The sequence below is a fragment of the Eufriesea mexicana genome, unplaced genomic scaffold (assembly GCF_001483705.2).
Source record: "Eufriesea mexicana isolate 0111107269 unplaced genomic scaffold, ASM148370v2 scaffold6248, whole genome shotgun sequence".
Classification (NCBI taxonomy): Eukaryota; Metazoa; Arthropoda; class Insecta; order Hymenoptera; family Apidae; genus Eufriesea; species Eufriesea mexicana.
The window spans coordinates 598,542-620,268 of NW_016914133.1; the positions used below are offsets into that span (position 1 = coordinate 598,542).

At 27.9% G+C, this 21,727-nt stretch overlaps 1 protein-coding gene across 1 annotated transcript; it reads right to left on the reverse strand.

Moving 5' to 3' along the window:
- Nucleotides 1-2,774: 2,774 nt before the first annotated feature.
- LOC108552346 (sodium/potassium-transporting ATPase subunit beta-2) lies at nt 2,775-15,538 on the reverse strand. Its single transcript, XM_017906846.1, has 6 exons — nt 15,171-15,538; nt 5,123-5,263; nt 4,930-5,049; nt 4,141-4,322; nt 3,308-3,581; nt 2,775-3,111 (listed from the first exon to the last, which is right to left on the reverse strand). The coding sequence occupies exons 1-6, from the start codon at nt 15,316-15,318 to the stop codon at nt 3,008-3,010; spliced, it is 969 nt and encodes a 322-aa protein (XP_017762335.1). The 5' UTR covers nt 15,319-15,538; the 3' UTR covers nt 2,775-3,007.
- Between the last annotated feature and the right edge of the window lie 6,189 nt (nt 15,539-21,727).

Here is a 21,727-nt window from a genome sequence, read left to right on the forward strand (position 1 = left end):
TTATATATAAGTAAATTTATTAAGGGATAAGTAACTTTTACTTATTAAATAATATGCATAATTATGCATAATAAATCTATAAATAATTATTTCTTTGCAAGTGCTGTTTATGAAAAAAAAAAAAAAAAAAAAAAAAATTTCAAACTCAAGTAAAAATGTAAATACAAGGAGCAGTACGGAAATATATTTAAAGATAGTGAAATGTCTACAAATCTTGTGATAGTTTTCTTAGTAATATTTTTAGTACAATCAAATGGCTGTAAAAATCAACAACAGTAAGTAAAATATATCATTTCCTTTTTTGAAGTACATATATACATATTTAATTACAAAAAGGGAAGATTGACTTTTGCAACAACTCAAGTGTTAAGAAGAGAAATCAAGGGGTGATATCAGGGTCTCGAAGCTGCAACATTCAAATAATTTAAAGAATTATACTTAGATATAGGTACTTATTAAATGTATGTACTTATGTCGTTTATGGCGTTCCTCCTACAAAGTGTTTAGAAAATAATTTAAGCTGAAAGTAATAATGATGTATTTAACTACATAAATAAAAATTACTTTTGAAATTAAATAAATTCTAGATAATTACATATAAGTAAAACAATGAACCTTTAGTTACTCAGGTAATAGCAAACTAACATTGACTTCTCAATGTATAAATATATTTATATAGATATCTGCTAAATGATAACCAAATTAAAAATCATGTAATGCATTTACAAGTTATCTAATGAGAAATATAAAAAAATGTACTAATTTCTTGTAGATGCATATATGATACATTATGCAATGGTCTTTTCTTTATTCTAATGTAAACTTTGAATTTTTTCTATTCCTAAAATTTCAATATTAAATACCAGTAATTAAAGAAAAAAAAAAAAATATCAACATCATATTGGTAAGAAATTCATATTTTATTACCTAAAAATTCAATAATCAAAATTATTTGGTCTAATTACAGACCAAAAATTTATTTTCTGACTTGACTTAACTGTGTTAATACCATGTTTGTCATGCATAGCTTAAATTGATATTTACAATAATTTGAGAAAAGTAGTCAATGTTCTATAGTTTGTTAAAAATGAATCTTTCTTTAATGGATAATGCTTATTTGCAATAAATAAAACAGATATATAATTGTATTCATATTGTACACACCTGACATCATATTTGATTATATAGTGATAAAAATTATACAATCTGATTATATATATGTATTCAAGGTACTTTAAAGCAAACAAAATTAAGTATTTTTTTCTATAAAGTGATTCTTTATTTTTTGAACACAACTGAAATATTTCTAAAATATGAATCTGATTTTAAACCTTCTATCTAATTATGATATAAATTATAACTATAATTCTCTTTTGATAAATTTAACTTTAATTCTATGAATCATTCATTTAAATATGTTATCCTAATATTCAATTAAACATATCTTTAAATCAACTTATGCGTAATTTAGCTGCAATGAAAAAAGATAATAAGTGAAATTTATATTTTCATGTGTCAATTTCTTATAAATATAGATAATATTATAAATATATTTACAAATATATTTAAATGATATTTCTAAGATATTAATGTATTTATTTAGTATATTCTATTAGAATTAAAATATTCAAAATGTTTTTCAAAAATTACACAAAAATTTACACATAAAAAAAAATACATAAAAAAACTGTTATGTGACTTCATATAATCGTAAAATGAAAAAGTAATAACACCAATACATGTCAGTAATCTGTCATGATTAAAATGTTTATGACAACAGTTTATTATCTTGTTTTAATATTGAACAATAAATGCAGTAATAAATTAAAACAGTTGCAATGATTCAATTACAATTCTTGTTTAAATAAATTATTGTCTATAAAATAAACATTAAAGTCTTTCTTCCAAAAACTTTGTTTAGTAAATGTTTAGTATCATTGAAATAAATGACAAAAATTTGTAATTTAAAACAAGAAAATCTTATCTATAAAAATATATGTATACAGATATAATACATTTACATACTTCAGAAGCAAAACATATATATATATATGTATATACAAAGATAAGACATATATTACATGTAACCTATATATATATATACATCTTATCTTTGTCACTTTGTTTAAGAGATCTATTCTCAATAGGTATTAGTAGATATAAATTTTCGTGGCAAAGAAACTCCAAATTTATGATATCTAGCAGCTTGAATAGTTTTTTAAGCAGTTAGCTTTTCTCAAATGTTGTAAGAATTAAGCGTATTCATTTACTTTAAAACATTAATTAACTATTATTCAATTTTTAGATACTAAACTCAAATAATTTATGAGATTCAATTTCATGAGATTCAGTAAAAATTATTATTCAAACAAAAATTAATACATTCAGGTTCAAAAATTCTTAAATCAAATTTAGAATCTGAAGTAAGCCAAAATTTGTATTAATTAATTATAACTTAATTATACAACTGAAAATATAACATGAAAAATAATGTATTATATTCTGCTATAGCACTGAGAAAAAACGATAGTCTGTGCACATTAATAAAATTTATATAATATATAGCCATGACTTGTCATTAAAATAATCACATTTCACGTATAGTAAACATACCTGTTTTCCTTCATAAATATATTTTTGTTATATATCGGACAAATTAAATATTACGTTAATCGCATGATTTCTTCATAAGTTCATTATCATTATCCCTTAAAACCAGGCGAAAAGCATAAAACTGTAAAATAATAATTTAAAACTTTACATTTTTTCTCGGTGCGTAGAAATTTAATAAAAGTGAGATTTTTGATGGTACAAACATCAAAAATCCTTTTAACTTTGTACTTGACAAAAGTTTCTTCCACATTTTGGCAGCGATCATCGATTTCTGATGGCTTCATGAGTCGGTTTAAATGTATTCAGCTATGTGGAAGAGTTAGAAAACGTGAGATTCGCATTGAATTTCTGTACGCTAACAAAGGAGAGGTCAGAGAAAAGTATATAGACAACGTTAATCTATCATCAATTCGAAATGGACTACGCCCATTTTGTCGTGACGGCTGTGTTTTATATTTCTCGCCCATGCCTTGCACTCTACGTTTATTAAAATTCCAGCTGTAACAAAATATTTTTACAATTATATCTTAACCTCTTCACAGAAATAGTAAAATAGTGATTATCCTTAATGTTTTGTAAACAGAAATTGTGAAATTTAAATGAATGTTTTCACAAAATTCTTTCTTTAAAATCGGCCACAATTTTCGTATACACATAATATATGTTTCTATATGAATTTGCCTTAAAAACTTACTGCGAGGTCGGACGAAATGAACAGCTATCAACGGACTAAGGTAACCCTCCGAATTTTCAAAGGGATAAAAATAACCAGGGAATCCTCTTCGTGGAATATATTCAAGTGGTCCTATGTTTTCTTGGTCTGCAGGATTTTCTCCTTCACAAGATACCCAAACGGTATCAAGCTCCCGCGAATTATTTAAACTGTTAATATGCTCTTTGAGATCGATTGGCATATTTTTGGGTAACGATTTTGTGTCGTTGTGAAATTCTGGTTTCCAACCATATATCTAATGACATAAAATAAGTTTATTTGTGCATCGATCATGGAAAAACAGATTTTGCTCAATACTAAAAGTGACCCGAAAATAATTTAACCCTTTGCGCTCGAGAGGCGCTCTTTAGCCGTCATTTGATAAAATTTCGAAGCACGATATTTATAAATATGTCAAATTTCGGACAATATAACGGTGTGCGAGGTACCAAAATCAAATAATTCTACGTGTTAATTATCACACAATTTCTTATTCCTGCTCAGAATAATATCGTCAACTTTCTAACAGAAAATCTTTGAACTGCTATCCTTCTTTGGCCAAAAAATCGTCGAGTGCAAAGGGTTAATATTGCTCCCAATTAATATTAACTCTTTCATAATATGGTAGAACAGAAACTCTGCAAACTAATAGTACAGAACAGAAAAAGAGTTCGTGCTTAAACTTTATTATATTCGTGATATATATTAAAATCTGTTATATATAAAACCAATAAAATTATATTATATTATATTATATTTAATCATGATTGTTAAGAAGTATTTTTCTTTTATTATTGTTAAGAAAATGAAATTACCTTGTTAAGTTTGAGAAATATACATGGAGCAGATTTGTGGTAATTATATTTATTCTCTTTAGTACAAGGGTACCAGTTTTTAACATCAACATCACAGACTTTCCCAGGGGGCGGCGGCTGATTATAATCACATTTATTAATGTTTGCACCAACACCGGGAACCGAACCTGGCGTTATGTAATCTGAAAAATTGTTATTGATTGTAATCTGAGTAAGTCGAAAAATGCTACCGGGAAATAAAGAATTTTTTAAAAATAACACCTTTCAAATATTTCGTACTTCATATATTTTCATTTATAATTTCATTAATCAAATATTAAATTTGAGATAAATATCTTGAAGCACATAATGATGCCATAATCGAACTAACTTAATAATATAAATAAAAACTTATTTTCAAAAAATTAGTAATTCTTCGAGTAAAATAATATACAAAAATCAAATTCTAAAATATATTTTTGAATACATAACATTTTGTCAACTGCTTTTCTTTCAACAGGATAAAAATATGAAAATATTTGCCACGGTTATTAATTTATATCTACTCTTCAAATGAATAATAAATAATCTCAAGCCTGTATTATATCAATGTAACGTTAAAATATATTTCTTTTATAATGAAAAATTGTATATTTTTTTCTTAAAATTTTTTAATTTTTATAAAAAATGTATGGTTACGTTCAAGTAAAAACTTAAAATTTAGATAAACTTTAGATAAAAGGGTAAAGTTTAAATAAACTTAGATGAAAAATTGTATGAATCATAATTTACTCTCTGCTTTAATATTACCTTCTAAAAACGACTCTAGAGAGTCAATCCAGTATTTGAAGTTCTCGCTATCGGTTCCTCTGTACCAAATTAACGTGCTTTCTACATTCTCTATTGGTGGACGTGGCCTAAATCCTAATCCTATAAATAAAAATATAGAATATAAAGAATGTCCATTGTAAAATAATCAAATATTTCACTAAATATGTTTTACCAGGGTTTGTTCCGATTATTGAACGTTCTAATTGCCACCTCGGTATCCTTGGATCTAACGTTTGAAAGAAACCCCAGAAGCAAATTGCAACCAGTGCAGCCAGCACCCCGTAGAATATCAAATAGAACAATCCTATTTTTCCTGCAAACGGAAATTTAATTAATATACAAATCTGAGATTATTATTCCATTCACGAATTATAAAAAATTTTTAAAAATCTTCTAATTTTTTTTTGAGAGCAATAAAAAATATTATTTTAATTATACTTTCGTATCCTGGCCAATCTTATAATTCCACTAACTTATTTTGGTTAATATGGGTTTTCGATATACGTTTCATTTCGCTAATATCATCCATTACTGATAATTAAAATTAACGATCATTTTCAAAATTGACATAATTCATATTTTTTAAATTTTTCTACATATGTACACATAATAGATTCTAGGTATGTAATAAAACCAAAAGAAAATCCGAGTAATAAAATAATTGAAAGATTTAGTATAACGTTTCTTCAAACCTAGATCTCAAAATTCATTTCAGAATTTTGAATTTTTTTCTTATATATATATATATATAGTCATGCCATTCCATTTCGATTATTTCTATTTGTGTTTATAAATATTAATAACGACTATACATATATAATAAATTTTAAATTTTCTCTTTTGCTTTTACTAATAACAATTTACCATAATTAATTGCTTTATTTTTACAAATATAGTGAAAGATGTGTTCCTTGTAGGATACCAATTTCTAACCCACGAATTAGAAAAAGAAATAAAAATATAAATTATAAAAATGTATCAAATATAAAAGTGTTAAAAATATTTTTTAAATTCTAGCTTTTATATTTTTCCAAATTCTTGTACAGATTTATATTTCATTTGTTTATTTGTGGTTTAAGAAATTTCCTACATTCTCGAGGAAACACGATAATCCTTCATCATGCTGAAAAATTAATCACCTAATAGATAATCATAGGGAAACCGATAACTTTCTTGTAAAAATTTTTAAAATGTTACTGTTTGTTATTGGAAAAAAATGTAACGCTGTAACATGATTATTAATCACCCTACCCCACGCATTAGCCATCGCCGTTAAAAATAACACAAGATTCCTGGCCTGCTTAGAATTTTAAACCTGAGGTACGATATTCCACGAAGCAACCAACTTGTTCCCTACGCCATATAAACACGATTCTTTGCTTTTAATCAGTTCATTGAAACAACAGTAAAAATATTTTTATTTTATTCATATCTATAAACATATAGATAATTAATATTTAAAAATTGTTTGAATTATAAGTTAGCATTTAAATTAAATTATATTAATTAAATTACACCTTTATTAACATTTGCATATACATACGTAACTATACGTAAAAATAATCAATAACGAAGTATGCTAACGAATTCTGAAAAATGAAATGTCAGAAGACAAGACATCTTTTTTAATTATATTATATTTAAAAATTGTAATTATTATTATATATTAGAATTGCCCGTATCGTTGGTAAATAATACATCAGATTTTATTTACTTTGTAATTATGGAGCTTGGAAAAAAATTACAGACAACCACATAATTTCCATGACTGAACTGTAGCAATTAACGTCACGACAGGGCGTTCAATCTTGCTACATCCGAGTCTCATTTTCTATATTTCCGCTTTCAATGTATACATTTCCGCTAACTTTTACATAGTTTCATATTACAACGTATTAGTCACAGTAAAGCATACCGTAAATTAGATCCGTTAAACGTGATTTATGTCCACTTAGCCCTCTATGAACAAATGCTGTACTATACATTATATATTATGGAAGAGGTTTTAATATTATCGGCATAATCCATAATAGAGTATAGTCAGTGGATGCGATGTGATGAGGTCATAAAATCGATCAGACGTTCAAGTTAGCACGTATCAAGAGTCAAAACAATACTTTTAAACATATATAAATACATCATATATATCCACACCAACGTACATCATAAGAATCACGTAATGTCAATTCATAAGTTTCTTCCTTCGTATTACTTCGTATTATTTCGAAATATTTGTACGATTTGGAAAACAGTTTCTAAAAATATACAATTTGCCATTTTCCACACGATACACGCGTATTATAATAATTTGTACCCTCAGTTGGTGTCATTTAATCACACATAGATAACACGATAGTTTAGGTTAGGTTATTTAATTTTGGCATGTATAATATTAATCGGCGTTTTATGTTTGAAAATTTATCCCATAAATGTAGAATGAACAATAAAATTAAATAATCTGATCGAAACTGTTTCGGTGATGAAAATCGATGACACCAGTTTGAGGGTAAATATCAATTCGCGAATGTCTTACAGCTTGAGATTAAGCTGCTTCCGTAAGACGCGCGATGGCTCTGGGGTGCGCCTATATTAATCAGTCTTGCCGCTTGATGTTTTAATTTACCAACTCGCCATACCGTTGCCACGGACTATGTGAAACCTAGATATTGTCAGCGGACACTCAGTTGGCCAACATTGACAAAGTAAGTACTTGTAGAACATGTCTTCAAACTTATCGGATAATAATAACTTAATAATAGTTTTACGAGCAGAAACGGGTTAAAGTTCTTGCTACCCGAGCGTTAGTCAAGAGGTCATTTTAGTGGAGAGTGGAATCCGAGAAGCGACCTTGCGAGACATTGAATCGGTACATAATTGAATTGTTCCACTTGACCACACGCTTGGATCTTCCTTTGAATTGAGGCAACGATTAATGCAATTAACCTATATTACACGGCGTACCACCACGCGTCGATTAATTCCATTAGATCCACCAGACGTCAGCATATCGTAAAAATCATTGCAGTTAACTCTTGACATTTTTTCTCCTCGCGTAGATTTGTGAAATAGCTTTAACTTAACACGAGGGTTATATAGATGATATATGCTTCTCTTACTTCTCTCAGAAAATAATTTTCTTCTTAAAATTCAGCTGATACTCCTGATTTATCAGAGTAAACTTTTATTTTAGCTTCTTCTATAATTTTTCCTATATTATTCCCATATTTATCCTATATTGGATTATGATAAAATTATACTTACTTTTTCATTTAAATATATTCATGCATTTCTTTCATATTTTTCATACCTATAAAATTTGTTCTGCTAATTAAAACTTTTCAATCAATTTTTGGTGCTTTCACAACTTTTAGCATTCGATACTGAATACTTAGAAAAATTTTTAAACAAGAGGATATCAGATCTCAGATAATCATTTTATATCGATTACGATTTATCCACTATATTTGTCAAATTTGTAATTAAATGAAACTTATATTATGTAGTATATACAATTGTAAGTATGTGATATAATATATAAATATATACAATAAGTACACAAATATAACGTATATTGTATATTTTATATCAAATAAAACTGAAAATCATATTAGAAATGTTGAAAACAAGGACGAACCTATTGAATTACCTCAGAACTTCTAGGAATGAAATCATGTGCAAGCAAATCTTGTGTTTTAAAAAGCCACAGGAGGATAAAGGTGAATGAGTCATGTACGAAACCAATAAACGTCGTTAGAGTGAAAATTTGCAAATGAACTCGGCGTGTTTAGTAAGTGAGAAGCTGTTAAATAGTTGCACAGTGATGTAATAATCATTGAAAGTGAACTTGTTTCGATAGTAGAGTACTGCAGCAGAAGAGTTAAATTTTTGTGCACACCCCGATACAAATTCAGGGACCCAACAAGTTCGTAACATTTCATGTATATATGTACATACGACTGATTTTCATACATGACATTGGTATGAAAACATTGTTTAAAATAATTTTTCCCTTTTTAAATACAAATTCTTAAAATATGGAAATAACTGCATAACTAACCTAAAATTTATGCTTTCACGCATTTTTGCAATTTATTTTATAATTTAATTGTAATTTTTAATAAGATACTGTACATAACATACTGCCTTTCATTTTATAAGTTAATAGTAATTTTTAATAAAATAACGAATACAACACATTGTATATAATATATAGTTTACATAATAAACGTGTGTATATATGTATCGGCTTTATTACTCACTTTTCATTAACTGATAAATGATAAGGCAAGTATCAATATCAATATAAACATAATGAATATAAAGTGGAAATGTATTAATTTCAATTTAATTTCCGTTTTACTTTTCCAAAGAATATTTTTATATTTCTAATAAGTTGCTTCATCCTATTCAATGTATTATGGAGGGAAAAGCTAATGTTGAATAACAGAAATACACCGTGTTTTATTAATCAAATTATTGAATTAATAGATTACTTAGTAACTAATATTGTTTCTTAATAATTTTATTACATACTTCGTTAATAACAACAGTTAAAGAAAATCGAACATTTTAATACTCACTGGGCGAAATATAACGCACTGTAAACCGACCCAAACATTTAAGATACAAAATCCCAAACTAACCTTGAAACCTTGCAGTAGAAATACGATAGTTTAAGGATACATTTCAAAAACAGACGATGAATTGATTTTTATTTTATTTAATTCTAAATAAAAACAAATATTTTATCATTTTAAGAAAAAATATATCAAAAGATAGAATATGAACATATGGGCGTGACTATATTCAATTTTTGAAACTAAAATGCATTAATTTAAACAACGTGTGACATCAAATTTACCTATATTATATAACAAAGATTATTACATAAAAGACGCTGTAATTATTTCGAAATTTGCGAAAAACAATCTCGTAGGTTATAAATTTTTGTAGGTTATAAAAGATATTCAATTAATAAATATGTTCTTTTTCGTCTATTTATTAATTTGTCTTTTACAATAAACAAAATTTTACCTTATTTGTTATGATATATTAGTTTTGTTATGGTTTACTTGTAGCATCATAAAGAAAGACGATAAGCGGAATCTCGACAGTTAGCTACTGTATTGTATTACCGACATGGATGCGCGCAATATGATATTCGCGCAGGATGAGAATATACGTCTGTATTGGAAAAAGATCAGTTGAGAAAACAATTCAGTGGCGATCCACTTAAGGAACCATTTGGAAACGTCTACTGAAAACTTATATTTTAGCATACATGAAGATAAATTTATTTTTATTTTATAAATATTTCTACTTATTCAGGTAGAAAAACGGGATGATAAATGATATAAAATACGTATTCTGACACGTATTCTGTATAACGTTACATAAATAATACTGTTTACGTATATATTTATAAAATATTTACATAATAAGATTCCTTTACCTTATTCCGTCCTTGAATTTTAATTCATGGATTCTATTAATTATTCAGAAATTTTCTGTCTATTGTTCCAAGGAGTACATTCTGGTCTAAAAATATTTCAAGAAATATCAATGATAATATCATTCGCTTAATGAGAATTATGTTAAGCTTCGTAAAGATTAAACGTACCTTAACCACTATTGTGTTTTAGGTTAGGATATACGATTTCGAAGATACGGCGAATAAATTCAGGAATATTTTACACAATTAACAGACGCTTTCCAGCAAAGAGTAAAGTTATTGAAGTCACCCTTACGCCTTGAATCTGATATTAATTTCAGACATTTTTGGCAGATCGATGCTGGACGAAAGCTATGGTATGGTCGCGTGGGTGTACCCTTCGGAATGGCCCTAAGTTACATAATGCCGTAATGCCTCCATTTAACGCCAATTGACCTCGTTGTACGCGTTTGCGCTAAAGGAAGTTTAACAATTGCCATTCAGCCGAGCAAACCGTTGTGTGCACCGCGAATTAGCCGCGCTTCTCGCTTCCGTCTTTTTCTCTCCCTTCCTTTTTTCCTTGCCATTACCTTTATTTTGGCCAAACCTATCAAGGATGCGCGCGCATACCCAACCGTTAGACGCGCCATACCGCGTGAAATTTACTTTCTGTTTTAGTGAATGACGCGTCTCCATACCTCCATGTGGATTATACGGATAAATTCAACGAAAATTTATTAATTTCTTGATTTGAATTTAAAAAAGGCACTTCAATTTTGATAAAGTCTCCTAACAAAATCTATTTATTTTCTTTTCATTGGTGCGAGAAATTATTTATATTTTTATTCGCAGTTTTAATACTATAGAGGTATCAACTCACCAAACTCACTGGTTTCAGACATTTTACTTTTTAATTCTTAAAATTATATAACTACTTCTGTCAAAATTAATATTGATTTTTATTCAGATATTAAGATAATTGTTCATATCTATTTATTGTAGCTTGATTATACTGTTGCAATTGTTGCTATTTGTGTATAATATATGTAGCTTGTACTAATGTCGAATGTTGAAGATATTTAGAAAAGGAATTATAAATAATCCGGGAAAGTTAAGGCAAATTGCAAGAACTGCTTTAAATTGACACTGGTATTTTATAACATGTCGGTGTGTCGATACAGAGCTGCGATTTTAAGCGGCTGAAGAGAACTGGGATACAATACAAGGGTAACATGTTGGCGAGGCTATCCTCAAGGCTAGTATAAATCGTGGGATATATTTTAACAGCGAATGCAATTTGCAAGAAACTGTAAAGCAGCGACAGGCTTCTGAGCTAATTAAGCAAAAGAAGACGTAATCTCACGATTCTCTCTACCTTTCTGTGCTTTTTGTAGGTCTTCTATGTACTATTGAAACAGCTGCAGATAACTGATTGTAATATAATCTACAGATCAGTTTTCAAGAAGAGCGAGCACACTGATGCTCCGATCTGAATGAAGTTGTATATCTCTCTAATAAATAATTTTCTGTTTCATCACGATTTGCATATAATTATTAAAACAAAGAACAAAACGAAAAAGTAGAAAAATTACTCGGTTACTAGTCACTAGGTACTAGTTACTTTTGTTTTGATTAGGTATTCGATATCCGTTAAGGTAAAACCAAATTTGTTTTATTGTAAAGATAAATGAAAAATAAAACTGATAAAACTTGCAATAATAATGCATTTACAGTAATGCTAATATATGATGTATTTTTATATGTTTAAAGTAACTTGCTCGAGTGAGTAATGGAGTTTTATATCAGCGAATATAGACGTAAATTCAAGCAAATTTCGGTAATTTTCAAATTATACCGGAAATGCCATTAAAAATCAATACGTAGTCCACCTGTTTCGATATGGCGTCTAACATTGATATTTTATGGCGTGGTGGTGAACCCTTCTGTACAGTGTGTTCCCAACTGTTGTCATGCCAACACATAAATTCATGGTATTCCATTCATTGTTATTATTACTACGATGGAAATATTTTTTCTTACACTTTTCTATTAATTTCTACGTAAAAGTAAATTTTTAATAAAAAATCGAACTTAGATAACTAGGAAAATTTATATTTAGATTACTAGAAAAATTTAGGAATTTACGTAAACGTAAATTTTTAATAAAAAATCGAACTAGGAAAACTTGGAAAAAGCGATGATTTTAAAAGTTTCTAGCTCTGCGTGATTTATTTTGAATAATATTTTATTCATAATATCGTACCAATATTCGACGCGAAAAATTTTGTTAATAAAAGTAACGGGTGACAAATATATAATTATAATTATTACGTTTTATTTAAATTATTTTTTAAATCAATTTTACAAGTTAAGTCTAATGGAAATATTACTTAGAGCTGAATAGTAAAAAATTTATAACGAAACAAAAGCAAACTATTGATTGATGTTGATATTCGCAAAGCCTTTAGCGTTGCACAATGAATTCGCAGAAAAATGAATTAAAGGAAAACGTTATGATCAATATATCTCTTACTTTCAAAGGTATTGGTCCAAAAGACATTTAATATTTTATGTACAAGATATTTGGAACATTTTTAATAAATATACACTTAAAAAAAAAATTGGATAGGTATATACAAACATTATAACTATTGTATGTATTTTTGATACATACCTTGTCATAAGATATCTATGTAACATGAAAGAAATCATATAAAAAGCAGCTGTTTAATCACCTCAAGTTTTCAATGTCAAGAATAATTAACGGATTTTTTGCTGCATAACAGCAAGTAAAAAATAAAATATGTACATCTGGTTATATAAAATATATATACTTCGTGTATACCATTATGAAAAGATAAAAACTAACTTGAACTAATAATTTCAAATTTATTTAATATTTCTATATTTTTTTTATCAATATTATATATTTTTGAATTATGACATAAAATGTTATTATCAATAGCTAATTAATTAATAACTTATAGATGAATTTTATTTTCATTAAAAATAATCTCCAGAATAGTTCTTGAGAATTAACAATGAACTTATGAAAGATATTAATAACATTGTTATAAATATTGAAAGTAATTCACATTTTAGAAAAAACAAGTTTACAACGTATAAAATTAATTAAAAATTACTGGTACATTAGGAACACGGTATAATAAAAGCATTCATAACGATAATAAATTTATTAGAAATGATAAACATTTTTCTGCAAGCTACTTGCAGAATATGAGATAAAATATGCAATATGAGATAAAAGATATATATGCACTTTTAAAAAAGTACGAAATAGTTATAAGTAATAATTAAAATTGCCTACAACTTCTTACCTGCACTTGTAATACTTTCAAATATCGATTTGAATGAATTCAATGTGATGTGCTAAACACGTGCTCATTAAAATGTACTATAGTATCTGCTAGTACTGTTACATTGGTTCAAATGTACTTACCTTCGAACTTTCATTTCATGTTCTCGTCGTTTCAAACAATAAGAAAAAACCAGCAGTAATTAAAACCATGACTGGAAGATCGAACAATTAAATTTATTAAATCGAAATTTATACGATATACTTGCATGTATTATTGTTAAATATTATTTAACCGTTGCGATATTTATATTCAAATATACATTTAAAAAAATTAGATAACATAACGTCTAGAACTTTAAAAGGAAATGTAAATACGTAGTAACGAAACACATGCATAAATTATTTAATTTGTAAATGTAACATTCATACATATATATAAGACATGCCACGAAATGTACAACAAATTCCTTACAGAATTACTAAATTAACACGAATAAAGAATATTTGATATATAATTAAGCAATTAATCGTTTTTGTACTAACGCTTTATCAAAAATCTGTAAAAGTATTTAAATTCGTAATTATTTCCCGCCAAATGAGAATCACTCAACGAATTGATTAATTTTAATAAATAGGACTTTCTAAATTTATTATTCACATCATATACATGCATAAACTATGTTTTAGACATTATTTTCGTAAATTTGATAGTTTTCATATATAAAGAGGAGTTTCTTATCTGTTGATCTAGGTAATCATGTACAGTATAAATTCTACCTGCTGACCCTATACACCTGCTTGGGAAATAGGAATGGCGAACTTTTTCTGCCCATTATTTTTCCTATTTTCACATTTTCTCTTTCATGAAATTAACTATACTAATTTAACTATTCGTTAAATCAAGAATAATATAGGATTGCATAAAAGTTATAAACAATTCGTATCTTTGTCATTAGTTAATATTCAATGACATTGAGATCGATAATAAAGAGAAGTAAACATGGTAAAGTGAAATATACAATCTATATACATATCTATATATATGTCTATATATATATAGCTTGTAAATAGGTCAAAATGACCTACTTATTTCTATATAGATTCATTCACATACACATTTATGAATGCGTATATAAAATAATCTCAAAATATTTTTAAATTATTCATATGCAATTAAAAAATGTAATTAAAAAGAAATAATTTGAAGAAAAGCTTTTAGAAGAATTTAAGAAGAATTTAAAAGCTTGTTAGAAGAAAGAACAAATATTTATAATTTTGATATTTCATCAGATTATTACATATACACATCGACGCGATGCAAGAAGTAAAGTGAAATGTTAAAATTAAGCAAATTCCTTTCGAAAATTGACTGAAATAATCGATCGAAGGTGATCATTGTTTTGATTTCTATACACGATCAATCGAATGGTTAAAGTTTGATCTAAGTTATATGAAATATACACAACTTACCCCAGCTACTGGCTGTTCTGCCTAAAAAGGCACCCGTCTCACGGTTGTAAAGAAAAGTCTTTAGAGACTGGCTGGTTGACATACTCGGTGGTTTGAGATAGGGATTTGTCATCTCCGGGGTGACGACTTTCGAATCCTTGCTGACCATTGTGTTTCCAAGGAATAATTTTCTCTATTGGAATTACGCACTGATCACGTATCGAGATTTTAATGTGGCAAACGCACGGAAACAATCGAATGTAAACGTGGAACAACACGACCGACGGCACTGCAGATTCCCTGCACCGAAACCGTGAGTTCCTCGAAGTCGGCTAACAGCTTCTCCGCTGCCGACAGTTGGTTGTCCAGCGCCACCAGGTTGACTAAACACGCTTCATCCGTGCAGGCTTCTTCTCCGTCTCGTTTCCTTCTATTATTTTCTTGCCACTTTCTCTTTCTCTCTGCCCCTCCTTAAGCCCCCACCACCGTCATCAAACCGTCCATTGCCATGACGTGTCGATCATGCACGTACACAAGGTGTCATAGTGGATGTTATCCATTGCTGCCAATGTGTTGAGTTCATGGTGTTGATACGTGCTACAAGCGGCGATCTCATGGGAATTTTCCTAGAAATGTTTGTTATGATTGGTCGATCGCTTATTAAATCCATCCCATGAAATTTCATTTTCGCTAACTCTCGAGTAATTTAAAATATTAATATATAAAGGCTGCTATGGTGATATATAATAGTACGATGTTCCTCGTATGCCACGCCTACAATACAGTCTCTTTGTCTTCGTTGTATTCAGGTTATAGTGAATTGAACAGGTTTTCGGCTGTTCAAACCGACTCGTATGAAGATTTCAATGCTTGGTAGTAATCTGACATTAGAATTACACCCACGAATGTATTGTACTTCTTTTATATTTTATATCAAGAATAATACCCTGTTGTAAAAATTATAAATTTAAATGATCACTATTTAAGATAAAAAATAACTTCAATTAATGATATTAGAAATAAATTTTAGTTTAAAAACCTACATAACCTGTTTTCAATATTGTGTAATGAATTGTTAAAAATTATTGTGCATTTATATTATTTTATACATAAAATGTAAATTTAAAAATTTTACAAACGCTAGAAAATCGCATATTTTTTCCAAATTAAAAACGTGTTAGTAAATTTAATACAATCCATTATGACGTGGCAAGTCGTTTGGTATTTGTAGGTATATAAAAATGTATTTATATGAATGAACACATGAATTAAACATATTTGTGAAGGAAATATATTGTAATTACATATATTGTAAATTTTTAACGATTAAAAAGAAAAATAATGTTTACATCATTTATTTATTACGCTAAACCAATACAAAATTGATACACGATTTATAGTGAAAGTAATCAATGTTTAGTGGCGCGATCTGCTGTTCATTTCTCAAACTTAATGCAACTAGCCTCCACGAACAGGTGGTTTCTCTTAGATTATTCACTTATTTACGATTATTGCTTCATGTTGCGAACTATATTTGTTTTCAAAGTCTAAGTTTAAGTTTCCTATTTTAATACGCATAAATACCGTCAGTGCTAACTTAAATTATTATCCTATTATAAAAAGTGGTAAAATAATATTGGAAAAAATTGAAAAACATTGATCTACTAAGGCTAACAATATTGAATTAACCTTAAAGAAACTCAATATTAAATTATCTTCATACTATTATGTTATTAAAAGCACCAAAAATAGGGTAATACAAAAATAAACATTAATTCATATTACTAGAAAATAACCAATTATTTTAAATTACCAATCATTTGTATATTTTAATTTTCCTTAATCTTTTAAATCTTCAAAGTTTCTTTTTTAATATTATATCTTTGTTAAAGGCAAATACTTTTTATTGTAAATCATTAATTAGTTAAGTTCAAAATTCTTATTTATTTTAATATACTTTCGTGAGTTATGAATGAATTATACTTTTGCATTTTTTAGTAGAATATGAACAGAAGCTATCATAATAATTGATGTTAATACACCTGCATGACATAGTCATTGAGTAGCTATCGCGATGAAGAAGGCTGCGAAAATGATTTCCTCGACTTGATCGTCGAGAAACAAATTGGGGGCTAAGGTCAAACCTCGTGTGTGTGACCTTAGTGCTCGGTGGCAGCTCGTGTGTGCGATTCACAGCACTGTACTATTGGTAGTTACCTCCTCTCTCTTTTCGTCACTTTGAGATGAGTCGCGCGCACGCATATAATGTGAGTCACACATGACAACCGATCTGAATTAACCATATCCTGTCCACTGTGTCGTGTGACATTAATGTCATTGCCGTGTGTCATTCGACTGAGAGGATCAGGCAAAATAAACGGAAGAATTGCCTTAAATATCTGGTCCTCGTATAATGATTCCTTTAAAAAACAGAGATATGGCGCCTATAAACTAAACTTGCTGATTTAAGTTGCTGGTAACTTCAATAATTCAAACTTACAAAATTTATGAGTATAGATGTACATAAGTACAAGCCAAATGCAGGATGTATTTATCACCCAATACATTTTTTATCCCACGTCTTGGTGGCACCAAAGTCTCATTATCATTTCAGTGTCATTTCCAACGTTACCGATTCAGCATAGAAAAATTTAAAACTACACTTACAAATAAGGGACTGAATAAAAAATTTAAAATCGTAAATAAAGTAAAATTCTGCAATACCTCTAAAATACTTATTTATTTTCGTACAAAGTACTATTAAATAATTAATTACGATATGAATTAAGATGATTGTAATTTTAAACCCTTCCAATCATAATATCAATTGTAAAACAAATTTCAATTACTTTTTTAACGTGAAAAATTGTGTTTATTATTTGAAAATCATAAAAGAACTTATATTTTATAGCATTTTAAGGGAAAAATTCTTAAAAATTTAAGAAAATATCATTGCGTCGTGTGTATAATTTATTGTATAACAAGAGGCACTTCGTTTGAATAAAATTTACAATTATAATATGTATAACATATTAATTAATAAATTAAATTAATATGTGGAATGAAATAAAAATGTAAATATAATTTGCATTAATATGAAGTGGACTTTTGCAGACTAACTTTTATTGCTTTACCGACATAGAAAATGTACTATAAAATCATCTATAATTTATAATGCATCGATTATACGATTTACTAAATTACAATTTAGATATTGAATTATTCTGTAATAATGTCGTGTATATTTGATATTTATCATGCAAATAATTATTATATTTTTCAAATTTATTTTAAATTACACTATTACAATTTTTAATATGTTAATAATATTTTTAATAACTTTTCTTTATTCTGTTAAATTTACTTTATGCAGGAGAAAATTAAAACGAAATGAGAGTCATGACTTAAAGAAAATTGAATTTTGTTTAATAGTTGCTTTATAACAATGTTTTATAGTATATCGATTTTTCGATCTGTTTTATCGATTAAGCAATAAAAATGGTTGAAATAAAAATTTAGATATAAAATATTCATTCAATTACATATACATTCTTTATTATTTCTCTATTGAGTCTAAAAATGTACTAAATAATAATTACACAAATGAAATTGTATGTTATATTACATTTTATAAGCTACAGTTAAGTAACTTCCTTACTTCGTTACCACCTCAGTATCACTTTCATTGTTATCGATTAAGTAAAAAATAAAATTATCAAACAAATAGTGATTAAGATTAAACCTATAAATAATTATTCAGTACAAATATAATATAGACACAAGCAGAGGTATACAATAAAAGGTAGTGTGTATTTTATCTACTAATTTTGGAGGGCTGAAAAACCATCTTATCAGAACTAATTATTGCAAATGGTGGAAATTACAATGAATTTCAATAAAACATTCTATTTTTAAAGTAACAATAAATTTTTATTTATAAAAAATGTTATTACTACGAGATTACAAAAAATATTTATTGTTTATATACTAAAATGATAATGCTTGAAATTTTAATTATAATCTCAAATAGAGATTTTCAATCACATTTTGCAACAAAGCATACCTTTCATATGATGTACATATCCAAATAATACTATGATGAAAAGATTCGTTTCTTGATATATCAAATAAACTAAGCTCTACTATATCATCGTAGCAACTATAGTATACGTAAGTACACTTCAACGACACTAGATAGAGACCCAAAGATTCTTTCTGTGACGGCAATGTTGCTGCCTACTTACCGACGGTAGCAGCACTACTGCCACTTTTATTATATTATTTTATTCAATTATAAATATTTAATTATGAACAAAACTAGATATAAAATATGAATAAAAATTATATGCGAATATGCCCAAGGACAACTGCTTTCGTAACGAGTGCAAGCAATTCATAAATTAGTTACATCAAAGTTAGTAATTAATAACAAACTATTGGTATCGTCGGCAATAGTTCGAACACTCAGTGCAATAATTAATAATAATTAATTAATTAACAGAGAAATTCGTTTCGACATCTGGTGGACATAACCAGAGTTAGTAATTAATTCAAATAAAATTAAAGTTTCAAGCAACTTCAATCTGCGCCATCTATGATTTTGGACTCGAAGCTCGGGTTCGGTAACAGGAGAACAGAATGCACGAGGAGGTCGACTAAAACCACGTGACGTGATAGACGAAGACAGAAGGTGGTTAGAAAAAGACAGAGAAGCTTCGATAGTGAAAATTAACAAATTACATAATTTCTGTGATTAATTTATGAACTTTTATAATTGCATCGCAAAGCTGGAACTGTAGTCAACATTCCTATACAATTTTTATATATAACTTGATGCTAATTAGTTTGTTATTAATTATTTGAAGTCGTATGTGATTTAGTAACAATGACAGACATGTCTATTCGTAAAAGTATTTAATTATGAACAAAACTAAAAGTAAAATGTAAAGAAGAATGATATTTCAACGTGCACATGGATATGGTATTTATGATGTGTGCATGAATATTTGGAACACAAGCTTCTAATCCAAAATCATAGATGTCGCCAACGGTTGTTTCTTAATTTCGCATATATACCTCCTCGCACATTCTGTGACCCTGTTACTTTCCTGAGCTTCCAGTCCAAAATCATAGATGGCGTTGATCGTTGTCATTTAATTTTTCATGATACTATTTTAACAGAGATATGTCAACACAATCACTCTATTCAATGATGGAAGCAGTAGTTTTTGAAATGCAAATGATTATATTTGAAATATTCTAATATTTATATAAAATAATCCTCACAAAAGAGTTGGAAGAAAATTACGCGTGTAATAATTTAAGTGAGGAAGTTAAATCCAACTATTTTTACTACGATTTAATAAATTTAGATCAAAATTTTCCTGCAAAATGTTTAAAATAATTTAATTCTTCATCTCATACACTAAGAGATATAGCAGATATAATAGATATAGTAGATATAATGGATATAATAGATATAGTAGATATAATAGATATAGCAGATATAGTAGATATAGTAGATATAGCAGATATAGTAGATATAGCAGATATAGCAGATATAGCAAACATAGTAAGAAAACCATTCTCTTGGATTTGGAAATGCTTCACCGATAGAGTATAGGGTCCCTAGCACCCCACACACTGCAAGCAACTGTACAGGAATCCCCTATTTACCATTCCCAATTCTCGCTACCTCAGAAGTAGTAATATAATACCAGAATCTGGGCGCGAATACATAACCAAATTTGAAGATGTTGATAGTTCATTCGCGATGAAGTATTTACGGAAATCTGTGTACATTTCGACGTCAGTGTATGTGTTCCTTATTTACATTACAGACATAACCGTGGCAGAGTAACAAGGTTGTTTGCGAATACACGTTTGGCAAATTGTCCGTTTAAACTATAACAAGTTTCCTGTTCCCTTTCGTTTACTTTTCATTTATTTATTTCCACGATAATTGTTAATAAAAATGACTGTGTCAGCAGCATGGATCAGGAACAGTATACTATTTTCCAGTGATAATCACGTGAGTTGTTGATATGATTATTTTATTTCATTCGATTAATTGTTATAGATTATCTAATTTTCAAAAATTAAATTTTGGTTACGAACAATTTTTATTTGAAAATAATTGGATGTGCATTAACTATCTTGATGTAAACTTGTTATTAACAAATTCATATTATTAAATTTTGTTCACAATATAGTATGTATTATATTTTTATTTACTTATTATAGTGTATATTATAGTTCTACGGTTATTTACATAATATTTTATGTAACAACTTTTGTTATTGTATAATAGGAGAAGCAACTCATGGAAGTAGAATTAAAAGTTCAACGACCTTTTCAGAAGATTTCCATCTCAGACTGGTACTTGAACAAACGTTCAAATTCAACGAAAATATTAAATGACAAACCGATCCAGACATGTCCTGCATTCTGGAAGAATTCTTCGTTTCAAAAGGACTCTACGTTAAATTTGACAACTGATTTATTCGGTATGTATTATTATCTCATATTTATACAAATTATGTATTTTAAATTTCCCTATTCCAATCTGTAACACTAAA

Coding starts and splice junctions, on each gene's coding strand:
- LOC108552346 (XM_017906846.1), bottom strand. CDS start 15,318: ATGGTCAGCAAGGATTCGAAAGTCGTCACCCCGGAGATGACAAATCCC. Junction 5,050..5,122: donor AATAATCGGAACAAACCCTG/GTAAAACATATT, acceptor TTTTATTTATAG/GATTAGGATTTAGGCCACGT. Junction 4,323..4,929: donor TCTAGAGTCGTTTTTAGAAG/GTAATATTAAAG, acceptor ACAATTTTTCAG/ATTACATAACGCCAGGTTCG.